A 13,407-nucleotide genomic window follows, 5' to 3' on the forward strand; every position below is an offset into this window, starting at 1 on the left:
TTCTAGTCATCAACGATCGTCGGACTCACCATCAGACCTTGCTCCAGGTAGCCGGTGCGCAGCTGTACCGCCACATCGAAGATGAATACTATATCGGTGAAGCAATCACAGGACAGCCAGAAGCGGCTCGCATTACTCTGCAGCTCCGGGAAGCTCTGGCGCACGATTAGCGTCCAGAGGTTGTACAGTATGCTGATCGTGACGAGCATCAGCCAGTAGAAGTAGAAGTTCTCGTCCGGGTTCACGACCGTGCGCGGGATTTTGGCAAACCGACGCCTCCGTCGGACTGTTTTCTCTGCATCGGTCGCACCCTCGGAGCCGGTATCTTCCACCGTTTCCTGCCGAGGATAAGAAGAAGAGATGTATTACAATAAAGCACTTTATAGTGGTAAAGTAGACATCATAGGCAAAAATTAGTACTAGCTGTTCGTATTTGGTAATCGATATAGAATCGAAAGTATCTTGGAACTATTAACTAGTTAAACGTAACTGTCCCTGAGATACGCGATTAATACGGACGGCGAACAAACTGCGTAGGTCGATTTTTAAAATTCATTTTAAATTTTTTTTTCAAGGTCAAGGATTTTTTCAAGGTCGTGTAAATGGGCCTTTTCATGTGATTTCTACTACTCCTTTATTTATTTAATATTATTCTTACTAAAGATAACAATTCATAGTTTTTGATCGATATTTAAATTAAATAGGGATTATAGTCTATCAGATACCGCTTATCTCGAGGACTCCCTGTACTAATTTATGAAAACATGTCAGTTATTTTCATCAGTTACTTCTTCTTCTTTGGCTCAACAACCGTTGTCGGTCAAGGCCTGCCTGTACCCACTTGTGGGCTTGGCTTTCAGTGACTAATTGATTCCCCCCCATAGCAGGATAGTCAGTCCTACGTATGGCGGCGCGGTCTTTTTGGGGATTGAACCCATAACGGGCATGTTTTTTAGTCGTACGAGTTGACGACTGTACTACGAGACCATCAGTTACTACTAAATGAATATTTATGTCAATAGCAAACAAGGTACATCAGCATGAAAAATATCAAAAATAAATTGACAGATAAATTGACAGAATGTAAGCTACTCACCTGAGCTTCCGGTATCTGGCGCGTGGAAAAGCGCTTTAGAAAGGAATCCTCTCGCTTGAGAGGTGGTTTCTTCTGCATGGCAGAGGATATTTGTACCGTCGTGCGTAACTTCATCCATCGCTGGTTTGACTTCGTCCTGCAGTGTGAGCGCGGGTGTAGTTTTGACACATTTTCCCAACCATGCACACCGGAAAAAATCATTCCCCATAACCAGACAAAATTGGACACGGCCAAAAGAGAAAACGTGGTGCAGTGAAAGAGTTGGAAGAGAATGGAAAAAGAGACAAAGGTTTGCAAAAGGTTAAAACATACTCTGCCAATCTGGGTACAGGGGAACTGGTCAGCTACTCAGTCAGTTACGCATTTCGTTAGCACACAAACATTACGACGAAAAAAAGGAGTAGTAACAGAGAGATAGAGAGAGAGAGAGGCAGAAAAAGTAATAGTTAAAGAGAAAGAGAGAGAGAGAGCAAGGATCGTAACGGTGGCATTATCTTAGGTTCAAATTTCGAGCACACAAAGTCGTCTTAGTTTTCCAATCGCTTGTTTAGTGGGTATTTCTGTTACTTTTTTTGCTGGTATTTTTAGTTGTGTTACGATACAGTAGCTGATTTGAAAAGCAAAAACACACACACTCACACACACTCGAAACATGAAAATACGCTAAAGAGGGAAACGTAGCAATGCAGGGGAATGAACGAACACCGAAAGGTTTGGTTTGTAGTACGGTTGAGAGAGTCAAAACACTAACATAGAGATAACATGGAGACATAGTGAGGGGCTCCCAGCGAGGAGTGGCTAGCTATGGGCGTCTAGGACGGGGAATATTGGTACACGGTTTCGCTAACCCACCGCACAATTTGAACACACATTCGAAACTAAACGAAAAACGTAAAACAAAACAAACAAAAAACCATCGGTCAAGTGGAATGACCTACCGGCTGTGACTTACTCATCGAAACGCATGAGACAACGCAACAACAACAGATTTGAGCTTGATCTATAACAGTACGTAAACGATGCACAAAACGGTGATAGAGAGTACATTCAGAAAAGAGGCAGAAATTAATAGGTGACAGAAGTGTATTTTGAACTAGGCAAGAAATATACGGGACTGAGGAAGATAGAGAGTGAGCCCGAAGAAGGACCGAGTCCACCATTCGGCAGGACTTGTGAGTTCGTCGTCTACTGTAATCGTATCCCGCAAACTGTGTGCCAGGTGCTGCGTGGTTTGTGAGAGAGGGTATCATGTGGCTGTAATTTCGCTCAACTGGGAATGGTTCTAATCATGTGTAAACGGATCCATTTGAGTGAAGTGTGGGCGTTTTGAGTGGGAAATTCCAGTTTTTTCCCCATTGGTGCTGACGTGGTGGCGGATTGGAAGGCTCAGTTGGTTTAGTACGTGCAGAGCTCTTTACTATCGGGACGGTTCGTACAGCATTATACAGAGAGAGAAAAATAAATAGACAGACAGACACAGACACACACACACAAACAGACCGGACAATTAGAGAGAAAAGTAGGTTAGGGAAAAGTTCAAGTGTTGTTAGTTTAGAGGAAGTAGTCCGGTGAATGTTAGAACCACGAAAGTACAATTTGCTTGAAAAGACAGGTAAAAGTAGATCATAACAGAGAGAGAGAGAGAAAGAGAGAAAGAGACGAAATAGAGACGAACGAACGAACGCCAACGAAACAGAAACGCACAAAATTCCAATCGCGCACAGTTTTGGGTTGCAACCTGTATGTTTTGTGTTAGAGTTTGCTAGAAAAATGCACAAAAAACAATCGAATTATGCACATGTACACATGTGTTTATCAGTGAAATCTGCAGCAATTGTGCGTTTGAATGTCTTTGTTGATGGCTATTGCTGCAACTTTCACCACTTCTAGAAACAGATACTAACAGTACATAGAGCTTAGGTTGAAAATGTCTCTTCTCTATCCTAACTCTATTCTATTAAACGAAAGTGTAACGTAACCTTAGGGTAGTTTGTAATTCGGTGCAGATTTCATTCATCCACCAAGGAGAAAGGTACCACTAACAGAAAAAGATGTTTCCACGTTCTAATATTTGTCCCAGGAGATCATCGTATGCTTTTGAAACGTATCTTACCTAATCGCTCGATGAGTTTTACCCCTCAAAACTGCATAATTACTAAGGTACTGATCCTGCAGACGGTTGTTATTAATGGTCAATTAGTTGTATTCTACACCAAAGCAAAAGGGACATTTTCGTGGAAAAGGTAGGCAATTCCAGGATGTCCCTCGAGGAAAGCTAAACAGACCGAACTAATGGAAGGTAAACCACCGATACGGCCGGGCCGTCTTGTGAGCCTCAGAGATGGAGAGCTGGGTGATTTGGGGGCTGTTTCCTGGTGGAAAATATTTGGAATCCTTCAAATTAGCTAATAAAACAGCTTTCACTTCTGTGCTTGTGTTTGGGCTTTGATTGCGACATCGTTTATTCTTAATTAAACTGCTTCCCTTGGTCTCTACGTTGCTGGTGGTGGTGTTAAGTTGACTTTACCAATTACTCGTGACCAGACGGCATCTTAATGGTACGCGAAGTCAATCCAATCAGCGAATGGAAAAGGTCAACGCGATGTTTAAACGGATGGGCGAAAGTAACGTTAACTTTGGCCGTTGTTGACAGTGGTTTTGTGTAGCGTTTGTTGTAAACAGTGCTGGAAGGCTCAAACAGTTACTCTCACTTTTGTATCTAAAGTTGTAGCAAGACTGCCTACCTAAAATTCTCAACCAAATGTCTGCAAATACGCCAGGGGAACGCAGATCAGCCATTATATGCAGGATGATTTATTAATGGCTATGAGATCGTGGCTAACCTCAACCAACACCATCAACTGGTGACCCTTGGGGCTAGTGGTTTGGAAAATTGATGTAAGAAGTAACCGCAGTTGTAAGAGAAGAAAATTAATCTTAAAGTTTGCCGTATGTCCTCTGGCATCAAATGAATTCTTTGCCATTCACCCTCACTGCTTGCTAGGGCTACCAAATTGCGTAGAAACCTAATTGGTGGTCGAAATTCAAATCAACATCTTTGGATTGTTTCCCTTGGCCCTTGTGTTTTGTTTCGAGGGAGTTAGCACGGTCACTAGAGCTCAAATTCTCACGCATCTGTACCAAACGTTGATGGTATCGCTTGCATCTATCGCGACATTTGTCGCACCTTAAAAAGTGGTCCACAAATGTTAAATACCTTACGCTTGCGGGTCAAACCATAGCGTTCAACCGCAGGAGCGCCACATTTGGCGTAGGCAATATTGAAATTAATTTCTACCTATTTGTGTGATCCATTTTCGTGGTTTGCCATTTTGCATGCTACTGTATGGTTGTGCGCTTTTGCGCTTCCGCCGGGTTTCGGTGGTTTTGCCGAAGACAAATTGGAAAACTTTTCCAATCAGCAGCCGCCCTGACGATCGGCGAGTCCGGCATCATAACGGACGGATGCTTTGAGGCTTTTTTCTTTCTTCTGGGGTAAATGGGTGACATCTATTATTATCGCGTTATTTTCACGTACGCGTTCCGCACACTATCTTGTGTGTGTGTGTGTGTTAGCTCTTTATTGCTTGATGGTCGTTTTTCATTAGAACATGGAAACATCTTTTCATCATAGTGGGGGAAGAGATTAAGGAAGGTGGGGAAGTGGGTCGTTTTTTTCCTCTCGCCCAGAACGCACATACCAGAATCGCAAAAGCGATGGTGAGATATATATTCGGAGAGCTAAAGCGCTGTGAGGCACCGTGAACCATATCAGCCGTACAAAGCTGTCCGTCTGGCGTGGTATGTTTTAATTAACGGGTGCCTGCCCAACGTTTCAAAGCCTCTCTGGCTCGGGTGACGCAACTGCAGCTGCAACCGATAGTCTGTTGAATGATATCAACCTGCTCGTAACGACCTTTGACCCGGTAATGGTAAAAAAGCAGTAGTAGCAGTCGCTACTAGACGGGCTAAAGCCGACCAACGAACCGGCCCGGCTTGCAGGAAAAGGATATCAAGTAGAAAGGGAATGGCATCTTCCCTCTAATGTTCGCAAGACTCCGAGCGTGTGTGTGGGGCTGCTTATGTTCCGGATGCCTGTGTGTCTGTGGTGCGATTTCGGCTCATTCTCATTCTCGGTCATCACCGTTAACAGGATCATAAGTTTGAGTTACCACCGGCTAAGCTTATTAGCGTACGGCCGGGTACGCTGGTCCTTAGCGACTGCGGCAGAATGCTTTTGCGTAATCCCTCGGCAACCACTGTATGGTCGTCGCGAGCGTTGAGTCACTGAGTTTAGTGCCGGATTTTGTTACATGTGTATGCATGAATGGAAGAGGTGCAAGGTTGTGTTCCGCTGGTGAGGTTGCTTTGTCCGCATCATTTCTGTTTTAGTAGGTCAACTACCATGTTACTTAAAAATCGAACATTTGGGCAACCCGGTGGCTGTGTGCAACCGAAGCTACAAACGTTTCGATGCGTTCCGCACAGGTAGGCTGGCTATTTTTACGCCAAACGCACGGTACGATGACATGTGAAATGGCGATGAGTGTTCATCATTCTTATGAAAATATGTTTTTTTTTCTAAAACCCCAAACAAAAACGCACGAGCAGTTCTAGCGAAACCGTGTGGTTCGTAAAATGGATGCATCAATGTGCCGGTACATGTTGGATACGCAAACAAACATACACACACACATACAAAAACACACACAAAGTATACAAACACACCCACACGCTCTACGCGTACGCTCATACACACATTTGACACTGGTGCAGGTGCGATGGTGCCGTGCGTGGAAGTAACTACTTGGACGGTTGTAAAAAAAAGGTCGGTTGGTACGAGCTGGGCGACTAGTAGTAGACTATCGGTGGCGCTACTGCGAGCTACGTTTTCTAGTTCAAATATTGCTGGACTTCTCCAGTCTAAAGCTAAACTCCGGTCAGTCTCACCGTCACTTGCGATACGCTAAGGTTCGTTACTGAATCATTTTCGAACATATACTGTTATACTAGAAAAGTAATACTTAGTTTGGCTGTCAAACATATTTGGTTCATTGATATAAAAACGAAAACATTAGAGAAAACAGATCGTGATAACATAAATTTATATCAAATTAAGTTTGAGGTATAAGTTAGTTTATGATAGACAAATAATGGTAAAAAGATTCCTATGAATTTACTTCTGCCACTGTATTTAATGCTTTTATATTGATCTTTTAAGTTGGAATTGTCAACTGAGGAACGAATTGATTATCTTTCTACAAATAAAATTTTTCACTAAGCTGTTTATGTAATAAACACTTAAAATTTGAAATATTTATCACAGCAATCTAACATAGTCACGAAATTTTATGACATTACAAATAGCAGAAAGTGGAAACTTTACAGTTGTCTTCGAAATATGTCCTTAAAAGGTCTTTTCTTCTAAGAAATGGTAAAACTCATTCAATATTATACTGTCAAAAGAACTTGATGTCCCAAAATTTGGACATTAAGGGTGTAATAAAGAAAAAAAACAATCGTTTTGTGTTAGAAGTACGAAACATTTAATATTAATTGTTAGAAAAGAAAAGAAGAAATATTATTATAAAATTGAATACAGTTCGATAATGAAAGCTAACAACAGGTACGAGGAAGTAAATAGACAAGAAACAGTCTAAGTATCACTTGTTAAAGACGTAAGGCATAACCGAAGAGCCAGAGTGAGTAATATCGACAAAAGAAAATGGGTAATACAATAAAAAAGGAGAAGATTTTAGCATTTGGCACCGTTCCTCTTGATTTTCCGCAGCGAACAGTAGTACGCCATCACGGCGCGTAGATTCTTCCAGCTCTGTGCGCCCCGTGTCGTGCCGTTGGAGAGGGATTGGCTGAGTTGCTGCTGCTGCAGCTGCTGCTGGGAGGACGATAGCTCGTCCTGCTGTTCCTGCTGCTGGTGCTGCTGCTGCTGTTGCGAATGGTACGACGATTGATCGAACTGATCGAACGATGAGGACGCAACGGACGGGTGGCTGACACGGTGCCGCGTAAGCAGCCCACTGCACGAACTCTGGCCGCCAACGCTATCGAACGACACCATACGATTCAGCCCGGCCGGCATGCTGCCGTCGTCGTCGTTGTCCCGCAGCGAGTATCGTCGGCGCTGGCTGCGCGGCACGCTGCCGGTGCGGCTGCCGGTGCGGGACAGTGGGTGCCGCTGCTGATGGTACTGGTACCATCGGGACATGGCATCGTGATCATGCTCGTTGAAGCTGTGACTACGGTCAATTGATTGATAGTGGCCCGGCACGGTCGTACGCCGCACGAGCCCGGTGCGGCTGGTGGTGCTGGATTGCTGCGTGGACTGGTAGCCGGCACGCCGGTAGCCGTCGTCCTCACTGTTCGTACGCGACACGAGCGAGGTGTGCACCTTCGGTGGCGACGACCGGTACGCGGCACGACTGAAACTAGTGCGTTTGGTATTTTGTTTCGATTTTGGGCGCGATGTTCGAGTTTTGAGAAGAGCAAAAAAGAGGGTGAAAGAAGGGGACTATTTACAAAAGAGCTTTCAGAGCAGGGAGGCGGTGCAACATTTGCACCAACCGAACAAGGGAGACAAAGGGTACACAGCGCACGTAACGCGTAACGACACACGAGTCGTTTGGTTGGACGGACAACAAAATAAGCCGTAAGCGGACAGGGGTGGGAAGATTTCGTCGTAGACGTTGTCACCAGCGAGTGCTGAAGGGACGAGAAGCGCCCTCTGCCGGAGTGGAGCATCGCACACTTAATCTACTATCCGACGGACGGACGTCTTTGTTACGAGCAAGGCAAATGGATTCGGTCGCAGATTCATCATTGCCAAAGCACCAATTAATTACAACCGGATCGGTACAGCAGCTGAAGGTACCACGCGTAATGGATGGGATGGGCCTGTCCAGTCTGTCGCACAATGTAGGGCCATGTATTTGCGCCCGTAAAGTCTGCCTTTCCATTCGGATCCATTGTATCCATTGGCAAAGGATAATTTTGGTAGCCACTGAAACTTCACGATGAAAATGGGAAGTGGGAAACGGATAGGAAACTATTGTCGATTGCAGTCCTTAGAGTCCTGGAGTGTGTAATGTATGCTGTGGTGTAGAAGCCGTTCCATTTCGTGCCACAGTGTCTACCAGTGTGTGTGTGTGTGCGTAAGTGGGGTCTAGTTAATTAGCAGCAATAATTTGTTTGATCGCGACCAACGGAATGTACAGATCCTAAAAAAAGAACACCGAGGCAACCTCGTCCTCGTCGGGGCAATGGAATGATGCACGACTGAATTAGGAAGGTAATCAATTCAAGACTAAACACTGCACGCTTGCTCGCCGGAATATATATATACATTGTGTGCGTGTGAGTGCCTCTTCAGCTTAGCGAACGGGACGCACTAAGGAAGGGAGTATGCTTTTAATTGGACAATTTCCGCCCAATTGACCGGCCAGGGTCGTGTGTGCGTATTGATAAACAGCACGACGGAACCACATACACACTGAGCGACACACACACACACACCAACTGCTAGAGCATTGGAACAGGAGTGTCACAAAGAGGGGCAGGGGCCGTGGCAGGGGGATGGTAGGTAGAATCAAGAAAAAGGTCGCATCCTGTTCTGCTCGATCCGCGCCAGTGCACTACTTACCGCTGGCCGGAACCCTTGCTGCCGGAGGAGGCCTGATTGCTCGAGTCATCCTCCTCGTCACGCGAGGTCGCTATTGAGGCGGTACCGGTGTTTGTCCCCGGGGACAGCAGCGTCGGGCTCAGCAGGCTGGACGCATGCTCGCCGACGCCGCCTCCGGATCCACTTCCGGTGGCCCCGTGACCGGATGCGGCACCGCCGATCGCGCCGAACGGTGTGGCCGCTGGGTTCGGGTGATGATGGTGCTGATGCATCTGCGAGCTGGCGGACGATATGGTCGAACATGTTGGTAGTATTGCCCCTCCGGATGCTGTCCCTGCTGCACTCGGATTCGTCGGGTCCATCTGAAAGCGACGAGCGATCGTACCGGGTATCGTTGACAGGGAGGGTGGAATAGAAAGAATCAAAAGAAAAGAACAAAACGTTAGTTTGCAACTAGACATATCATCTGTACTGCCCACTCATCAGTGCGGTTAGGGGACTTTTATTTTTGCTTTAGAGGCCAAGCGGCGTCACAGAGTGGCCGACTGTTTCGGGGAAGCTTGCTCACTAGCTATCAACTACGGCTCTGTGGTTTGCAGGCGTTAGAGGCTGGGAATGCTCGGCGTTGAGCGTATTGCATGGATTTATTCGAACAGGCGGGCAGTGCAGCGGTATGAGAAGAGCAAGCGTTGCAAGCGAAGCGTTGCTTAGTGTTTATGGGGCACACGGTGTTGCATGTACTGTGCAAGGGTTTGGCCACGCAACGCGAAGAGGAAACACTAAAGTAAACAATGCTATCGCTTTCTGGCAGTGCATTTAGGCGGACTACATTGTGGCGAGAGCATAACATTCCATTTGCTTACGTGAAGCGAAACTTTCCACCGAGTAAAAGGAGCAAATGGAATGCGCTCCGCTATTTGTACAATTGTTTTAAAAATAAATCGCTAAACTACCAGCCTGTGCGGACGGAAGCATATTGTTTGCGGTTTAGTGTTGGCTGTTAAAAGGTGCATTATGTAAAAAAATACCATAAAAATAGGATTGTGCTACAGCGGGATGCTATAAAACTTTATGTGAAGTTGTAAAAATTTACATTTCTGAAACAAAAAATGCAGCGAGCGTTTTTACAATTTTTTTTGCGGTGCAGCAAACTTTCATACCCAAAAAACAAAAATCAATCGGCAGCTAGCAACGGCGTACTTTGAACCACATATTTTCATTAATTACGTTTCAGGTAAGATTCTATCAAACAGGAATCCTTCTTATCCGCCTCCTGAGACACGAAGTAGTTATTTAATATTTGAGATCGGCATGAACAGAAACATTCCCCCATGCCAGAGAACTAGAGAGATCGAATGCTATAACGATTTTTAATAGACGTGCTTTTGTTTTGTTTTAGTTCGCCCAATTCATAGCGAAAGTTCGCAAAGAATGCCAAACTATTCGACAAACACACACACACACCGCTCGGTAGGAACGGCTCGACCGCGTGGCTCAATGCTTCAGTTTTCCTATATTTGTTGTGTCTTTCTTCACATCACAACTCATTCCTTTCTGACGGGGAACTTTCCACTCGCATCCCTCACTTTCATGGCCACTAGGAGCGCTGGGAGACGCCTTGGGGAGAATGGTACGATTGATTCTATTATTTTCGAATCTTCAAATGCCACTCGAGCCAAATCGATCGATCACCAGGGGGGGGTTGTCCCTGGGTGGACGAAGACAGCCCCGATGCGACGTGGGACGGAATCCCTTCGAACGGGTCAATGGGAAAGGGACCCGACAGGGCTTTGGTGGGATTAAATTCCTCACCGGCGACCGGCGGAGGAGGGATGTAGCATCAATTCTGGTGGCGTTTGCGTTGTGGTTCATTGAATTCAGGCAACGCTGGGATAGTGGGAGCTTTCACTCCCCGCTGTATCCCGCGCAACCGTGCGCGGTGAGTGCTTTTTGCGAATGCTTCCCTAAGGATAGGCAACCAGGCTTTTGGATGGAGTGAAAGCAAACGTGATCCCCGCGTTCGACGGGCGATGATTTGATGGATACGAAATCAAATATCTTGCAGCTCAACGGGAGCTGGTCGTTTGATACGCAGCTTAAGCGCAGCTGCTCGCCAACATATGGGTGTATGGTTGTTCGAGCAGTTAATATATAAGGGAAGAGATTATTACCAAAGTTCTGCAAATAGTTTTAATGGTTTCAATGCTGATAGAATTAAGTACATTTATGAGTTGTGTTTAATTTTGATAACAAAAAATATGTACAAAAAAAGTTTTTGAAAAGTTTATACAAAATTCAATCGTTTGTACAACATGTTTGCTAATCTACATTGATTTAGAAACAAAACATACAATTTAATTCAATAGTATAGTAACTAGATTAATAAAGACGGGTAAACAAAAGGTCATGCGTGTAAAGTGCAATAAACGTATGGTTGAGATTATTGAATACGTCTAAAACGAACAAAAAAACCTAAAGCAAAAAATGCTATTGAGAATGAGTTGCAAATTTCAATAAACGAAATGCGAGAGCAACACTAACGAAACTGTCACTGAAACGTTGACAGCGAAGGTGTTATGCTAAGCGCAGTTTCATTCCACATGACGGTTTAGCAACGCGCAGAAGTAAGAAAAAATTGCACAAAAATGTTATTGAAAAGTTAACACAACAGCGAAAAGCGCAGCAAGAAAAGACCAAACTCTGCGGTACCGCCAGCAGCAAGAAGTAGAAGTTTGCAAGTTTGACACAGGAACACAAAAATACAAACGGCTTTGCACAGTTCGGTGTTGAATCGCAGGCAGGTAAGGCAAAATACTTAAAGAAAAAAAAACACAGTAGAAAATGTGGAACGTGATAGCAGGCAAGTGGTCGGGCTTGCGGAGGGGACATTTTGCGCCGCTGCTGCTGCCAGCCGTAACGTACCGTCGCACCGTTTGCCCAGGAAATCCCGTTCAAGCTGACCGTCGAGCCTAACACCAGACGGTTATCAACAAATAACACCTCAATGTCAACATTTATCCTGCTGGAAAATAGAGAGAACAGAAAGAAGAAGATGAATGCTATGGGGTGGATGAGAGTAGATGAATGCTGTCAAAAAAAGCAAAACAAAACCAAAATAAACCCACGATAAAAAGAGCTGCTTATCAGGGGAGAGATTCTCTGTAACCGTGGCAGAATGGTGGGCTGAAAATAATGCATAATTTACTTCACTCTTTCGTTCGCAATAATTTGCTTCTATTTTCATACTCTATTTCCAATATCGGACGGCATAAATGTAACGAATACAAATTGATTGCAGCCCGAGCTGACTGAAAAGAGATTATGAAAGGCTTCAGAGTTTCCTTTCTTGTTTGACGCGATTGAAAAGGGGGATGTTGCGATTCAATTTGTTCAAAATTCGTTCCCCGAATGTTCGCTATTGCCCATTGTTGCCCGGGAGCTTTTGGAAAGGTAACCCATCTCGCGAAATGGGTATACGAATAGAGAGAGAGAGACTGAGAGAAGAGAAAAAGGATACTTTACACAAAGCGATACATACAAAAAAGCACATGCGTGAGGGAAGCAGTAGAAAATCAATTCACCTCTTTCAATGACAGGATAATGGGGAAATGGTACGAAATACGAGTCTGCAATCACGCTCGCGTCGTGTGATTGTCACAGTGCGCAGTGTGAGATGGAGTAGGAGGAAGGCAATCACACACACACATATACACACATTCAGATACAGAAAATATTAAAAACTGGTTCCTAAGGTTTCGAATGTATCCTGAAGAAGTTTCGTCAATTCTTGCTAAACACTCACGATTGCATCGCCATGTGTGAGATCTCTTGGTTTCCCGATTCTGTTAAAACTTTGGTTAGAATCTCATTGCAAAAGCTTCCATGGGAAGTTTTCATTTTTGCTATTAAATATACCTAAACGGTTCATATTTCAACTTTCGCAAGCTTTTGATATCGTCAGCCACGTTTTGAAGTGTTTTTGCTGCTGTTGAAATGTTTCCCCCTCTGCCTACCCGAGTGTTATCCAGTGTTTAACGCGCGTTTTATTCATGAATTCATTACTGGTTGCTGGGTTCGTTGTAAGCGATCTATAGCTATGGCCAGAAGAAGAACTTTGTAATCATACTTTGTGAGTTGCTGCATCTGTTATTTTCAGCATCTTTTCAGGAGTTTTGTTATCGAGTGAAACTCTAAAAAGTGCAAACAAAGCATATACTGTAGACGCCGTAATGTATGCAAACTTGCTCCCCGTTACGAATGTAGCATTTTCATCGCAACAAACATCCCCGTTATTTGAAAGCAATTGAAATTGTGCTTTATAATACTGATTTGTAAGCTGAAGGAACACGTCGGCAAGTCTTCGCCGGAGTTTTCGTACATAATGAGCAAGAACAATTCCCAGCCCAGTGCTGTCAGGCATGCATCAGGTGTGTTCGACCAGTTGCGCCACTGGTATTGCATCATTAACCTGATTTCTTTGGGGAATAATTTATGCTCTGTGCATTTTTCACTCGCGGCGACTGTGGGCTTTCGAGGCTAGCTTGCACGCATCGGTGTAGCTGAGACGACATACAATAGTTTTGCAAATGGTTTGATACATCTATAGGGCGACTAATAAATGGTATTTTTGTTGTTGCAAAAATAATGGCCTGATTGCAATAAAAGCCAGCCCAGC

At 44.6% G+C, this 13,407-nt stretch overlaps 1 protein-coding gene across 11 annotated transcripts in view; it reads right to left on the reverse strand.

Annotated features, from left to right (window-relative positions):
* Positions 1-13,407, reverse strand: part of LOC120906751 — a 92,801-nt gene that overhangs the window by 17,009 nt on the left and 62,385 nt on the right. For 6 of the 11 annotated variants that reach the window (XR_005740157.1, XM_040318691.1, XM_040318738.1 and 3 more), the window contains 5 exons: positions 11,655-11,754; positions 8,754-9,094; positions 6,871-7,542; positions 1,097-1,232; positions 30-338 (listed from right to left, as the gene is read on the reverse strand). Coding sequence is in view for 10 of the 11 variants with exons in the window: in XM_040318691.1 (XP_040174625.1) it covers positions 30-338; positions 1,097-1,232; positions 6,871-7,542; positions 8,754-9,094; positions 11,655-11,754 (1,558 nt within the window). In the remaining variant the exon portion in view is untranslated. The remainder of the gene's footprint in view (positions 1-29; positions 339-1,096; positions 1,233-6,870; positions 7,543-8,753; positions 9,095-11,654; positions 11,755-13,407) is intronic. The other 5 variants (XM_040318681.1, XM_040318727.1, XM_040318699.1 and 2 more) reach the window with 2 other exon arrangements.

The sequence above is a fragment of the Anopheles arabiensis genome, chromosome 2, assembly GCF_016920715.1.
Source record: "Anopheles arabiensis isolate DONGOLA chromosome 2, AaraD3, whole genome shotgun sequence".
Taxonomy (NCBI): domain Eukaryota; kingdom Metazoa; phylum Arthropoda; class Insecta; order Diptera; family Culicidae; genus Anopheles; species Anopheles arabiensis.